Source organism: Apostichopus japonicus, chromosome 2 (genome assembly GCF_037975245.1).
Source record: "Apostichopus japonicus isolate 1M-3 chromosome 2, ASM3797524v1, whole genome shotgun sequence".
NCBI classification, from domain to species: domain Eukaryota; kingdom Metazoa; phylum Echinodermata; class Holothuroidea; order Aspidochirotida; family Stichopodidae; genus Apostichopus; species Apostichopus japonicus.
In genome coordinates, this window is record NC_092562.1 from 26,383,572 (window position 1) to 26,397,803 (window position 14,232).

A 14,232-nucleotide genomic window follows, 5' to 3' on the forward strand; every position below is an offset into this window, starting at 1 on the left:
TTCTCCTGACTGTCTACGCATTTTGCAGTGGTTAGTAATACTTTAAATTCTGAATTACTGCTAAATAATTGTGTATGCATTCTAAACATTCATTGTCCAAACCAGTTTATTAAAACACCACTAAACATTTCATTTACTAGCATCTTGTGCAAAGCAGTACTGTAAAGTTTTTTCAACTTTCAACATGTTCAACAATTAAATTTGCTATGATTTATCCAAAAATATTAGCTTTTATTTCTTCCAGCTACTTAATATACAAATAAGTAAAGATACATACAAACAGTGGATAACTGTAGGACCAGATGTTATGTTTCTAGTTGACTGTATGAAATCTACCATCTTAGGGAGAGCTTCATCATCACCAAGAAATGCTTCAAAAGTCAAGTGATTCACAGTAACTGGATCCTGAGAAAACAAGTAAATAATATACAATTTAGAAGATGTTCCTAAGATATTTTCAATGCAATATGAAATCAGTTAGGTAAACTATTTAAGTAGAAAGCAATGAGAACCATTTAAGAATACTAAAAGTAAACCGGATTTGAACAAAGATGATCAAGGATGTTCATAAATTAGTCTTATTTCATTGATTTCACAGATGTACCTCATGCTCATAGTCTTGGTGAATGACTTCAAATGTCTGTGTTTTCAACAGATCTTGACTTTCAGTGTTAACACACTTCACTGTGATGGATCCATAAGTGATCAACCCAGCATCTGGCCAATACTTTGCAGCTGTCTGTAGAATAACACAATGAAGATAAAAATACAATAAAAATACCTAACCATCTTATGAGTTCGATGCTATTTATAATAAGAACTATTGAAATAAATAAAGTGTTTTATGGTCAACAAGATGCATTACTATATTTAATTTTATTGCAAAACAAATCCTCAGATGAAACTTCTAGATCTGCACATCAAAAAAGAAAAAAAGAATTAAAACACAAATATTGTTGAGATGCCATAGTAAATACAAAATTAATTTTTTAAGCATTTTCAGATGATATATCAATTCCTTCATCCCCCAAAACGACACTAAAAAGTACTGCAATATAAGCTCTTTGAAGGATAAAGTGTGACTCATCGCTCCCAAACGTGAGTGCTGTGGATCAACGCGGTCAGGAAGATTGGACTGATCCTTTCTTTTGTGTTTTTTTTTTATATTGCTGTGACGCAAACTATTGCATTCTCAATGTATATGGGGATTTGGGTGGGTGAAACTACCAATTAATGTGCTTTTAAACTGATTTTGAATTCTAAACGGTACAGCAATAAAATTCAAAACAATTACACACAAACGATTAAACAGTGCGTAGTTACAGTCCCCTATACTAGGCGCTACCACGCGGGCGTCTACAATAGCGTCTCTCGAGGTTGGGCAAGAAGGTCGATATTTTCTTACGAAGACTCTCATTTATTACCTCTAGGTCCGATTGAAAACTTAAACCAATCACAATAATTTTTATATGCACAGAATCTGTCACTCATTTGTAATGCATATTCAATTTAGACAAAGAGGAGGGCCAGTGTTTTAGAGACACAATTGAACTTTCAAAAATGGGAGTTTCAAAAGCCAGACGACGCTACATGTTGCCATGTGTGTTTTACGTGTGACTTGGTTTTCAAAAGTTACGTAGCTCTACATTTTTAACCCCAAAGTCCAATTGTGCCATGCTAAATAGAAACTAGAAAACAACTGAGATATGAAGAGATTAATTCCACCTTTTTAAAGCTGTTTTAGACAAAGTGTAATGAAATGAGGAAAGAACTGTTATCGGTGAAGAAAAACATGGCCTAACAGTAAGTCAACGGGGGGTGTGGGTAGTAACTGTTGTGACTTTCCGCCGCTGCATAAGCAAGAGCGCTTGGGAATTGATATGTTTAATGATGCAGACAGATAAAGTGACATATTTTAACAAAGCTAACTTGCTTGCATTAAATTTCTTGGCAAAGTATTTCATCTGGTTTTACAAACCTTGTTAGCTGTGCTCATATCTTTCAGCATGATAATGGTACTGCATTTGTTATCATAGACAAGTCTCCAAAAATCTTCCAAGATTGAAGCCAGAGGATGTTGCGTCAAAATTATAGACCCATCATTCTTTATTAAAGATAGAAATCATTATATTTTGTACAAGAAACTAAGGCACACAAGAAGCAAAAGATTTGAAACAAGCATTTTCAAATAGAAAAAAAAACACCTAAAGATGTTTTTAAACAAACACATGTTGACTAGTTTAAGTTGAGGCACCTAATTTAAATGGCTGGACTACTCAGTCTACCACATATAATTTGTAGTCAGTTCCTCTGATGTAACACAAACACAAAACTCAATAGTAGACTATGAGACTTTGAAGGCATCATATCACAATTATATGGAGCATCAACAATTCGTCAGGGACTAATACATTGTTGAATGTACCCAAAGGGTCATGAGTTATCATATAACAGTTTTGGTTGTATTCTTTACACTGATAAACAGAACAATGGGTTAATTGATATAAACTTTTAGGACAGCTGATTTCATCATCCAGTTTAAAAGTATTTCACATGATTAAATTAAGGATATCTGAATATCTTGAAATTCAGAATACCTGTCAAAGCACCTGTATTCAAAACTACAATCAAATCCTGCTAAATCATCTAGCTTAAATGATATACAAGATATTGAGATTCGGTTTTCAATTAAACTTGCAGAATATTTTCTCTTCCATGGAAGTGAAACCTTATCTACTACTAGGGTAAATGGTTAAATATACATCTTAAAACCCCATCATTATACATCGACATGAAGTAACCGATCTCTACTCTACTATCGTATTTGGTACTATATTCAGACAAAGGACGCATAGTACAAACATCACGTGAGCCTTGAGCTGCTTGCCTTAATTATAATATAGAGTCCAGGAAAATGGTTTACTGTGCAGGCCAATGTGTAGGCTCAAATGCAATGCTTTCTGCTTACATGCGGGATCTTAACCTAGAATACCATCAACATTTACAAGATTTTAGAATACCATTAGTTTAGGCAAAGCTTGTGAATAAATCTTCATGTATAGATATACCAACCTCTAACTTGGTAGCATTAATATAATCATTGCTGCCAAGAGAAACACCATTTGACTTTAAGACTGGTCTGTAGGAGTCAACTGTAAAGAATTCAATAAATCATCTAAGACAAAATTTGAGCAAATTCTGAATTTGCTGGATACTTTTATGATGGCAAATCAGTCTGAATAAACAAATACATTTTCCATTGTCATTGTAGACAAAGTTTGAAGCAAATTTAATCCCGTATTCATTGATTTTTTATCTATTTAAACATTTGATAACAACAATATAACAGCTATGTCCAAATTATTGTGCTACAGTAAACACAGAACCATCAGCCTCATATGCCATGCTAGCAAAGTGATGCTAAAAGTCCTATTACATAGGCTGAAACCCCAAGCTGAAGTAATCATCGCCGAAGAGCAAGCTTGTTTCCGTAGTCGAAGGAGCACCACATAGCAGATTTTCAACCTACCAGTCCTGTGTGAAAAATATAGACAGCATCAACAAGACATCTATCATGTCTTTATCGACTTCAAAACAGCATTGGACAGGGCATGGCATGAGTCGTTATGGGCCACAATGAAGAAATACAGTATGGGCCAGAAGCTGATCCAAACTATCAAGCAGCTATACACCAAAGCCAGCAGTGCAGTACTTCTACAAGGCGTAGTTGGAGACTGGTTCCATATGTCGGTCGGAGTCCGCCAGGGCTGCCTACTGTCACCCACACTGTTCAACATCTTCTTAGAACATATCATGACAGATGCCCTTGAAAATCATAATGGCACAGTCAGTATTGGAGGAAGAAACATCACAAATCTCATTGACGGGCTTGCTGGTAACGAGGACGAACTTGCCAACCTTGTGAGCTGCCTGGATGACACATCAAGAAAGTATGGCATGGAGATCAGTGCCGGGAAGACCAAGCTGATGACAAACAGCACAACTCCACAAGGAATATCGTGGCCAGTGGACAACAACTGGAGACAGTAAATCAGTTCAAGTATCTTGGAGCCATCATCAGTGAGGAGGGCTCAATGGCAGAGGTCCTGGCAAGAGCTGCAAAGACAGCCGCAGCATTGGCAAAGCTCAAACCAATCTGGAACGACAGGAACATCTCCCTCAGGTCCAAGTTGAAGCTCTTGCATGCAATTGTACTGTCGATGTTCCTGTATGCATGTGAGTCATGGACCCTTACTGCCGAGCTGCAAAAGAAGATCCAAGCAGTGGAAATGAGATGCACCAGAAGAGTCCTTGGCATCTCATACACCGACCACATCACAAATGAGGAAGTACGCAGAACCGTCAAGCAACACATCGCCAACTACGAAGACCTACTGACCACAGTCAAGAAAAAAAAACTGAGATGGTATGGGCATTTGACAAGAACTGCAGACGGGCTGTTGAAGACCATCCTCCAAGGCACGGTACAGGGGAAGAGAAGACGGGGCAGACGGAGGAAGAGATGGACCGACAACATCAAGGAGTGGACTGGCATGAACTTTGCTACAACCCAGGCTCTTGCCCACGACCGACAGAAATGGAAGCGGCTGATGAGTTCTCCATTGCAGCGTCCCTATGACCCTGGCGGGTTACGGGACCAGTAAGCAGTAATTAAGTAAACACAAACCATTTTCCACACCTTAATAGGTTATTACACTTGAAATTGGCGAAAGAACTTAAAGTGTAGTAAGAAAACAATGATTTTCATCATACCAGTAAATATAAAGAAAAATTTGGAATGAAGCATTTTGTATAGTTTTCTTAATAAAGTGCCTAAGACAATTAAAAGGCAAATACTGAATTAAGAGGCATATTTAGACTGTAATTACGATTTGTATAAGGAGCTTAAAACGGAAGGTTGTGCTAACAAATAATAATCAACTCAAAATTTCCAGTACTTAATAGGTAAGGGGACTGACCCTTCACGGGGGAGCCAGCAGAGAATGAAGGATTTTATGAAAGAGACAGTGTGGCTTTTAGGTCACTGAAGCGGACTCATTTGTAGGGGTGGAGGTTCTCCTCCGGAAATAAATGAGACGTTATATAGTGCATACAAGTTAGGTCTTTTGAAGTAGCCATAAATGCAAGGTTTTACTAATAAATACTGTTTATGATGCTAAAAGGAAGAGAGGGGTCCTATTCTCCCTCAACAAAATAAAAAAAGTTCCCTGACTAAATTTTCCCAACAACAGACAATCGGAGGAGGAACCAAAGTCCCCCTGGCCTTCCCCCTTTGCGCATGCCATTGATTGAAGGCTTTGTACATACAAGGAATGATCCCAGGAAATCTGTTTTTGTAGGCATTCTCTTGGGATTCTCCCATCTGCTGCTGCTGTGGCATGGTAAGTTTTTGGATCTTTGTCAGTGCCTGAGGGAGAAAGTAAGAAAAAATATTGATAATATCAAGAAACATGACATTCACAAGTCAGTAAGCTAAAAATGTATTTGATGATTATTCTACAAATTAACAACCTCAGCAGAGACATTATTAGTGTCCATTGGTTTAACTATAAGATGTTTCTTACAATGTTTCTTATGATTGTACAGGAAGAATGAGAGCTGGGAATAATGCTATGAACTTGTCTTTAGTGAGATGTTTGTAACTGTTCTGTAAGTGTACTGTACTGAATCACACGTAACCACTGATGACTGGTGAATGTGTTAATATAAGTTACAGTAAATCCGTTTGTCCGTCCGTCCATCCATCTATCTAACAAAGATTCAATTGTTCACTTCCTGCTGCAAGTTGTCTGATGTAAATATATATCTATATATAGAACAAGAACTGTTCATCATGGAACTAAGAAAAAATTATTGTAGCAATTCTAATGGAGTATAATTTGTCCTATGTATGATTAATTTGTCTTTTGACATATTATTGAAACTTACAACTTTACCTAACAGGATCCTAGAAACAGATTAATGGATATGTGTTGACATACACGTATTCACAGGAATCAGGTAAAGACATTCAATTCAACTTACAGAAAATTCCTGCACAGCTTTACGTTTCAATGTCTGATCATCCATGCCCTTAAACTCCTCTGCTAATGTTATTGTTTTCTCTGGTGTAAGCTGAGCCTGCTGCAAGGTGTCGTATATATATAGATACTGCACCTGTTAAAATTATCATAACTATTTATGAGTTTCCAAACATAAATAAGTTGGAAAATACCAAAGTATATCAGCAGAGTATATTTAAGATGAGGAAACCATATTACAATGCTCAATTACTTTTCATTCTCCTTTTGCATGCTGATTAAATACTCAATGGAGCCGTGTTACAGATTAATGGAGTAACTAAGTATTGGACCCTAAATGCTTTAAACAAACATAAATACTTTTAGATGTATAAAAATGAACAAACTACAAATTTGGAGGATTATCAGCAATTCATGCTATGTTCTAATTAGGTCCCTTTTTGAATTAATGATGATTTTAAATTACATTAAAGTGAATAAATTAAAGTAACTTTAACATCATTTCATAAAAACAGAAAACTTCAAGTTACATTTAGTGCATTGCAGCAGTAAAGCACATTTTACCCAATAGCAAGTCTCACTAAACTTTAAGAAAACATATTTTCCCAAGCACAAAAACTGCAAATTTATTACTTTAGTAAATTTGAATTTATTACTAAATCACAAACCCGGGTAAGGACCATGTCCATTCTGTCTTCTCTCAGATTTTTAATGGCATTATAGATGCTGATCGTGCTGTTAGATCTTAGCACATCCACCAGTTGGTACAGGGCTAGAAAAGTACCTGTCGATCCACTCCCATCTCTGTTAAAAATTCATTGCCGAATTACTAATTGCAAATTCAGCTCGATGTAAACATTCATGATAAACATCTTTATAATCTATCTTCACTTCACTGTTTCAAATAGTAGTTATTGTCTGTTTTGCTACGATGGAAAAGTAGCTTATAGTCAACCATGTAAAGATATCATTTGCAACAAGAAATGGTATCTGCTATTTTATATTTATTAATCATATTTGTTATGTTAACTAATATCTGTAAGTGATGAAAATTGTAAAACACAAGGAGTGTTCCTAATATTATACCATATAAAAGAATTTGACAATGCAAATTGTGGTATGAAAATTTACATATTATTTTCATGTAGGTCTGAATCCTAAACTTTCAAGTACATGAGCAGAAAACTTGTTACCTGCAGTGGATGAGCATAGGTGACATCTTTGTCTGCTCTTGCTTCATCTTCACCTGTTTAATGAAGTCAATCAGGTTTGTGTAATCTTCCGGAACTCCTCCTTGAGGCCAACCGTGAAATTGAAGCTGGTGGACATTTAGAATTTTGTCATCATGTATCTAGAGAAAAAAACACACATTGTAATGATAAGTGTTACATAACAGAGCTAAAGGTTGGATTTCAAAATAGATAATCCAACTACATATGACAAAAACTAATGACTAATGTAAACAAAGAAACATGTTTGTGTGTAAAGCATGTATCACATCCACTATATGGTAGCATGCATCTGTATTAATTTGTTGTTTGAGGACAAACTTCATGATAACAAGAATGATGCATGTCACAAAGAAGGGATAGGACTGCCAAAACAGGCCTCAATTCTTTAGTAACAACGTTTGAGCTTTTATATGAAGTACGTAACCTCTGCCATGATATATAAACACCTGTGGAATCCTTTATCTACCTGCAGCTGTGTTTATCACAGTGTAAAACACTCACAAAAAAGAAACAAAACATGATCATGTGTGAAAAACATGAATTTGTGGAACAAAATTTAGATCTAAAATGGCAAGTCATTGTGTTTCTTTGTGTAATTCATGTAAAACTGTATGGAAAATGGATCTTGACACATTAAACAAAATGATAAAATGTACGTTTTGACATATAGCAAATCTAATGCAACTTAACAGAAGCGTAAGGTAGTGTTTGCAACTGCGTAATTCCTGTACACTATTAAAAAACCAGAATAATCTGTCTACTTTACAATGACTCACTGAAAGTAGACATAAGGGATATGTACATCAACACAATATCAATATTTCACTCACGTCACTGATTATCTTCAGCTTTCTGTTCGTGTATGTTTGATGATTGGTTGTCTCCTGCAAAAACACGTTCAACTCACCGAACGCCTCAGAAGTTTTCACTTTCTTAGGCCAATAGCTATAAACATCTTCATCCTTAGACAAGACAAAGGATATACAAAATGAAACATAATATAAAGATTCTCTGGAGTATACTAGGTGAATTCCTACTGCAATGTTTTAATTTGTTTTAATTCTATATCAGCACAAGGAAATAATGTTCTTCACACGCCCTTAATAAATCTAGTAATCGTAGTAATATTAAGAAAACTTGAAACTGAAATTCAAAGTGCATGTGATTGAGACTATGCTGGAATTTTGAGCACATGAAGGAAGTTGATTGGATGTGAAGTTAATTTCAGATTAATTAGCCGCTTTTCAACCTAAGAATTATGAAAATGCTAAAAATTAAATTGACAGTACGTTGCTCATGATACAGTGTAGTCCAGCCTATGTTAGTTGCAAACAAATAACTGTAATTGATTGTCATATCTAACAATATTTTCATGAAATGACATATTCAATCAGGTGTTTATATGTATCCAGTTCATATTATATCAAGGCATTTGTTAAATGAATTTGATTAAAAGTCTAACATATCAATGACTTATGTTGCAATCTAAAATTAAACATTTTACCGACCTGTCAACCAGCATGACTAATGTCCTGACATCTTGTTGCCAAATTATTCTCCAAAATTGTTCTGAAAGACCTTTACTCTGAGGTCCTAGGAATAAATTAAGAAGTATTGATAACGAAAGGCATTGAATGTTATTATTACAAAAAACACAGCAACTTAACTGTTTGTAAATAATATGCTCACAATTATTTCCAGAAGAATATGCTTAGTACTAAATGGTCAACTGTTCTGCAACATGTTTTCATGTCATATCTTCAGAAGTTAACATCTGGTTATGTTATAGTGTCAGATGTACAATGACATTGTCCATTATTAGTATTGGTACTACCCATCTATATTGTGGTGGCAGTTATTAACATTTTAGTTCTGATTGCTCCACCAAAGACTAACGGCACAAGATAGTTTTGAAAGTAAGGTTCATGGGTTACACCTACTTTAAGTGTTGGCTAAAATGAAAGTTGAAGTACTTTGTTGATTAAATCCCCTTAAAGTAACATATTCAACTGATATAGGGGTCCATAGTTCAGTTAAAATTCCAAAACTTACTGGTTTGGATATTTACGAGTGACAAGCTTACCTGTCTCCCCACAACCTTAGCACACTCATTCTACCGCGCCTAGAATGTCTTGGTAATCTTTTCACACTATGCACCCTCTGTGACCGGGCTTCACGGGTCACTGCCCTTCCTTCTCATGAGACCAAAGCCCCTCCAAAGTGGTCTCTGCCTTGGAGTCAAGTAGTAGTCCTTCCTGACAAAATGGGAGGGCTACCCCCCAACTCCTAGCCTAACATCGAATTTCTGAAGCTTCCAACGGGAGGGGTAGTACTCTCCGCCCTGTGGGGAGGTTGGGGGACTACCCTCTATGACCCCGTACACGCCTGTACCCCTTAGCTCTAACAAAGGAGACCTAAGGTAGCAGAAGATACTCTACAAGTCAAGTCAGTGCGAATGCTTCTCCGTCCGGCTGTGTTCCAACCCCCTCGGGGGAGGGAGGCGGAAATGGAGACAGGTAAGCTCGTCACTCGTAAATATCCAAACCAGTAAGTTTTGGAATATTTACTTCGCTCCTCGCTTACCTCTCTCCCCACAACCTTAGCACCGAGTGGCACCGCCCCGATGGTGGGAGGCCCGAGGGTGGGACCTAGTACCCGCCGGACCTCGCATCACCGCGCTAAAAATGCCGCCTCGGCTTGTAATGAGTCTGAAAGGTAACAGGCGACGAACATCGTTGGTGTCCGCCAAGCTGCTGCCTTAAGGATGTCCTCTATTGGGACTCCTGCAAAGAGAGATGTCGAGGCCGCTACTCCTCTAATGTCGTGGGCTCTCGGTGTAGTCGTGCCAACTGCGAAGGGTCGAATAATCTCTGTCAGCCACCGAGAAAGGATGTCCTTAGAGGCATCTGAATAAGGTGCTCTGGGTAGTATGAACAAGGACGTGGTTGTTCCTCTCAGGGATTGAGTCTTTTTTATGTACCACTTGAGAGCCCTGAATGGGCACCACAGTTTGTCCCCCGGCAGGAAGGATAGGACCTAGTTCTTGGCTATGAAGGACGAATCGGGAACCATTCTCACCCCGTGGTTCTCAAACATGATATGGTTCTGTTTCGTAGACAGAGCATGGAGACAGCTCCTTCTTCTTGCTGACGCGAGGGGGATCAGGAAAAGGGTTTTCTTAGTAAGGGCTGCCAGTGAGGCTGAAGCCAATGGTTCGTACGATGATTTAGTGAGTGCCTGCAGTATTGCTGATAGACTCCACGAAGGTTGATCCGTCTGATCCGAGGACACTTGTTTGCCATCCCCCTGATGAGCTGGGCGATGTCCCCGTTGTTGCCTGGGGTTGACCCATCTGCAAAGCCGTGGTGGATAGCAGTAATTGCCGACCTGTAGTTCTTGATGGTTGCTTGCCCTCCTCGAAGAGGGAGTAAAGGAAGTCTAACACTTGTGCCAAAGAGGTCTCAGCTGGCAGTACCTGTCTGTTCTGGCACCATTCCCCGAATTTTCGTAGTCGGGAGTCGTAAGTTGCCACGGTTGATGTTCTCCTGGCGTTAGCTGCCACAGCGGCAGCCGCCTCCAAAAAACCCCTCTATCGGAGGGAAGTCCTGACAACTTCCAAGCAACTAATTGTAGACCCTAGATGTCTGGGTGGTTGAGGGTCCCCCATCTTTGGGACAGCAGATGGGGTGTGTCCGGTAGGATCGCTGGGGTGTCCATTAGGAGTTGTTAGATATCCTCTGCCCCCTCTGGCTTGTTTTGAATCTATCTGATGAACGGAATTCAGGTTTAGCCAGAGTGCCTCTACGTGAGACTTCTTCCTGTAACTTCTGTTGGAAGTTGCCAGCGAACAGATCATCTCCAAGGGAGGGTAAGGCTAACATCCTTGCCTTGGCTTTCACCAATGGCCAGCGAATGGAGGATACAACATTCTCCCTTCTGGCCTTCACTGAACGTGTGGCGACTCGAGCGAACAGGTCGAACGCCGGTTGACCAGTTTCGTTTCTGGACACATGGTTGTCGACCAAGGGGAGCTGCTGGTGGTGTCTCATCAGTACCTCCGCGGTGAGCATGAGGAAGGAGGTAAACTTCATCCTGGAGCGTGCAGCTACGTCCACGTCGACCAGTAGCTCATCTAACTTCTTCTGGTTAGGGTTTCTGAAGATACGTGCAAATGAGGATCCTTGTTCCGACCTCAGCTTTTCTTTAGCCTCCTGTGGAAAGGATGGCGTTTGAAGAGGGCTTTCCAAGCGTCATCTGGAACCCTCATGGATCGTTCTGATTTGGCTGAAAACGCAGTCCATCTCTTCATATCTGCGATCGCCTCGAACCTATCATAGCACAAGGCGTCGACTGGCATGGTGGATCTTGGTCGGTTTGTGACCTCCCCTAGCCGTCAGTTTTGAGACCTGAGTTGGTTTGGATGGCATGTCAGGTGACTGTTCGAAACTGGGTGTTTCCGGAAGATGTCCGCCGTCCGCATCGTGAGTTTCGGATGCAATGTACCTCCTGCCATGGGGATTTCCTCCTCCTCGAGGCTACCTGTGAATTCGTCCTCTAGGGACTCGAACTCCAGGGGATCATCGGTTTCGTCTTCCAATCCCGAGAGGTTTACAGAGGCTCTGCAGTCAAGAGTGTCCTCACCGAGAATGCCTGCCTCCGGTTCCTGGGTCGGTGTTGGCACCGGGACCGCAATGGTCGTGGTTGCTACCCTCCGGCTCCCAACTTCTGTCTACGCTCCGGCTCTCTGTTGCTCTCTCTCCGAGAGCGGTTTCAGGAGGCCTGTTAGTTGGGCCAGCCACACTGGTTCTTCCTCGTGGCGTTGTTTGTGGGGCCGATACTTCCTCTTTGCCCTTCTGTAGCCATCGTCGAAGGAGTCAGATGATTGGTCTGAGGCTGGTGACCATCTCCTCCTGGGAGATCGGGACCGTGATCTGGTGCGTTCCCGTCTGGCTGGTTTGTGTGTGGTATCTCTTCCTCTGCTGTCGTGGTCTGGGATCCAAGCAGGGGGTCGTATTGGCTGTCGCTCTCATTCCCCGCTCCGGGACCGGCTCTGGTTTTTCAGCGACCCTCCGGCCGCAGGTTCTCTGTTGTGCATCCCGGACTGGGCTTTCCGGTGCCTGTGGCACCTGCCTCTCCATAGGAGTGCTCCTTTGCGACACGGCTTGGGAAGCTCTCTCGGGGCTGGTGGTGCCGGACTTCTTCCTGGGCAATTTTTTCTTGGCCGGAGCCTTGCCCTTTTCCTTGCCTTTCCTAGAAACCAAAAGTGGACGAAATCCGATGGAAAAAAAATCCGCTTGAAAATTTGCGATCTAGACTCTTTGGTTGGAAGAATGAGAAGGGAGGGCAGTGACCCGTGAGCCGGGTCACAAAGGGTGCAGGGTGTTAAAAGGTTACCAGGACATTCTAGGCGCGGTAGAATAAGTGTGCTAAGGTTGTGGGAGACAGGTAAGCGAGGAGCGAAGTAATTTAGCTAGTTTGCCATTTAATGTAGCTAAATTTATCATTTTCAAATATGATAGTATTCACAAACTTCATAGTTCTAATTTTTATGTGTTTTCTTTGACTATTTGATAATTTAATAATAGGATGCACTCTATCATTCTGCAGACAATGTTCATCTTATGGTGACAGATCATATTCCACACATTATAAGTTTGTAAATTCTCACTCTCTCAGTATGGTAATAAGAGTTCAAGAATGACACTGAAATGTGTTGCAATCAGTCACAAACCTGCTGTGAAGTACAAATATATTGATCAAAGTCATGTTATGATTTGTAAAAATCTCTTTAAAGTAAATTAAGAAACAAATAAGTTAGGGTATGAACAGAAGAAAAGTTCTCTTATGCAAATGTGTGGAGAATAACAGTAAAACATGTTCAACAAGAATGGTTTACCTCTTGCAGCTATGAACCTTGCTTTCCCATTGCGAGCCTGAAAATGAAATATAGTACTTATTCATATTTTACTTCTATTACCACAAATGGTTCAATTTCATTATAATAATATAATAGAAGATGCTATGTGACAAAAACTATCATGCATGAATTCCAAAAGGTGTGAAAACAACTTGTGGTTCATAAGTTGCCTAATCATCCTACAATAAGAAACTAATAAAAAGATAAGGATAGCAACCGTAAATTAAGCCATTTATCTGTACTGCTAAAAAGTGTAAAGTACATGAAATTGCATATTATTGATAAATATGGGAAACTAGCAGCTACAATGTATTTTCTAGCACAACTACTCTGACATAATTTATTCATTATCTGCCCTTAAAGTGTAGTCATTTTTCAAATTACTTAGTAGTGATGGATACTTTACAGCCAACACAAAAGTCATAGAAAAAAAAAGCTTCACCGAGCAACAGTAAAATTTATTTAAAAAAATTCCACTGGCACTACTCTGTAATATTGCAAAAATGTTAAGAAGATAATCAAATAAGCACAAAAGATGTAGAAGCTCAGAAATAATACAAACCAACTACCCTTTTGTAATGGATTAAATAAAATGTAATGGAGTCCAACGCACCTTAACCATACTGCCAATTTGAACCCTCCTAACCACAATTTATCACAAGTAACATATATTTGTCAAAAGTAGACTTTTATCACCAAATAAGATTCATATTATGGTACCATTTCTAATCAATATGACACGATTAATGATGTCATTGGTCTAATTAGGTCTCAAGCTTTACAGAATTCATAGGCAACAATATTGTTAAACTGTTTAGCACTCAATTAAGTCAATGAAACCCTCTTTTGTAGCTGTAATTTTTTGCTCAGTATTAACAGGAAATGTCACACTGTTTGCCATAATACACTGTTCATTCATACTTAGTAAAGATTCCTAAATCCTATTGGTCCATTCAGGTCAGCTGACCGTGGTTAATCCTGTGAGTAACGCACGGTAAAATTACGGGGCATCACTTTAATAAATCTTTGGTTATATGTAACC

General features: G+C 39.3%; 2 protein-coding genes across 3 annotated transcripts in view; both read right to left on the minus strand.

Annotated features, from left to right (window-relative positions):
- The window catches only part of LOC139984175 (uncharacterized), a 260,085-nt gene that overhangs the window by 32,554 nt on the left and 213,299 nt on the right, over positions 1-14,232 (minus strand). The gene's annotated exons all lie outside the window — the stretch shown is intronic.
- The window catches only part of LOC139984187 (uncharacterized), a 62,538-nt gene that overhangs the window by 2,001 nt on the left and 46,305 nt on the right, over positions 1-14,232 (minus strand). The window contains exons 18-28 of one of the 2 annotated variants that reach the window (XM_071997983.1): positions 13,170-13,206; positions 8,790-8,866; positions 8,104-8,235; positions 7,235-7,392; positions 6,710-6,845; positions 6,046-6,177; positions 5,329-5,428; positions 3,073-3,152; positions 1,979-2,104; positions 605-739; positions 278-405 (exon numbers count right to left, since the gene is read on the minus strand). In XM_071997983.1, the coding sequence (XP_071854084.1) occupies positions 278-405; positions 605-739; positions 1,979-2,104; positions 3,073-3,152; positions 5,329-5,428; positions 6,046-6,177; positions 6,710-6,845; positions 7,235-7,392; positions 8,104-8,235; positions 8,790-8,866; positions 13,170-13,206 (1,241 nt within the window). Of the gene's footprint in view, positions 1-277; positions 406-604; positions 740-1,978; positions 2,105-3,072; positions 3,153-5,328; positions 5,429-6,045; positions 6,178-6,709; positions 6,846-7,234; positions 7,393-8,103; positions 8,236-8,777; positions 8,867-13,169; positions 13,207-14,232 lie in introns of both variants that reach the window. The other variant, XM_071997975.1, reaches the window with a different exon arrangement.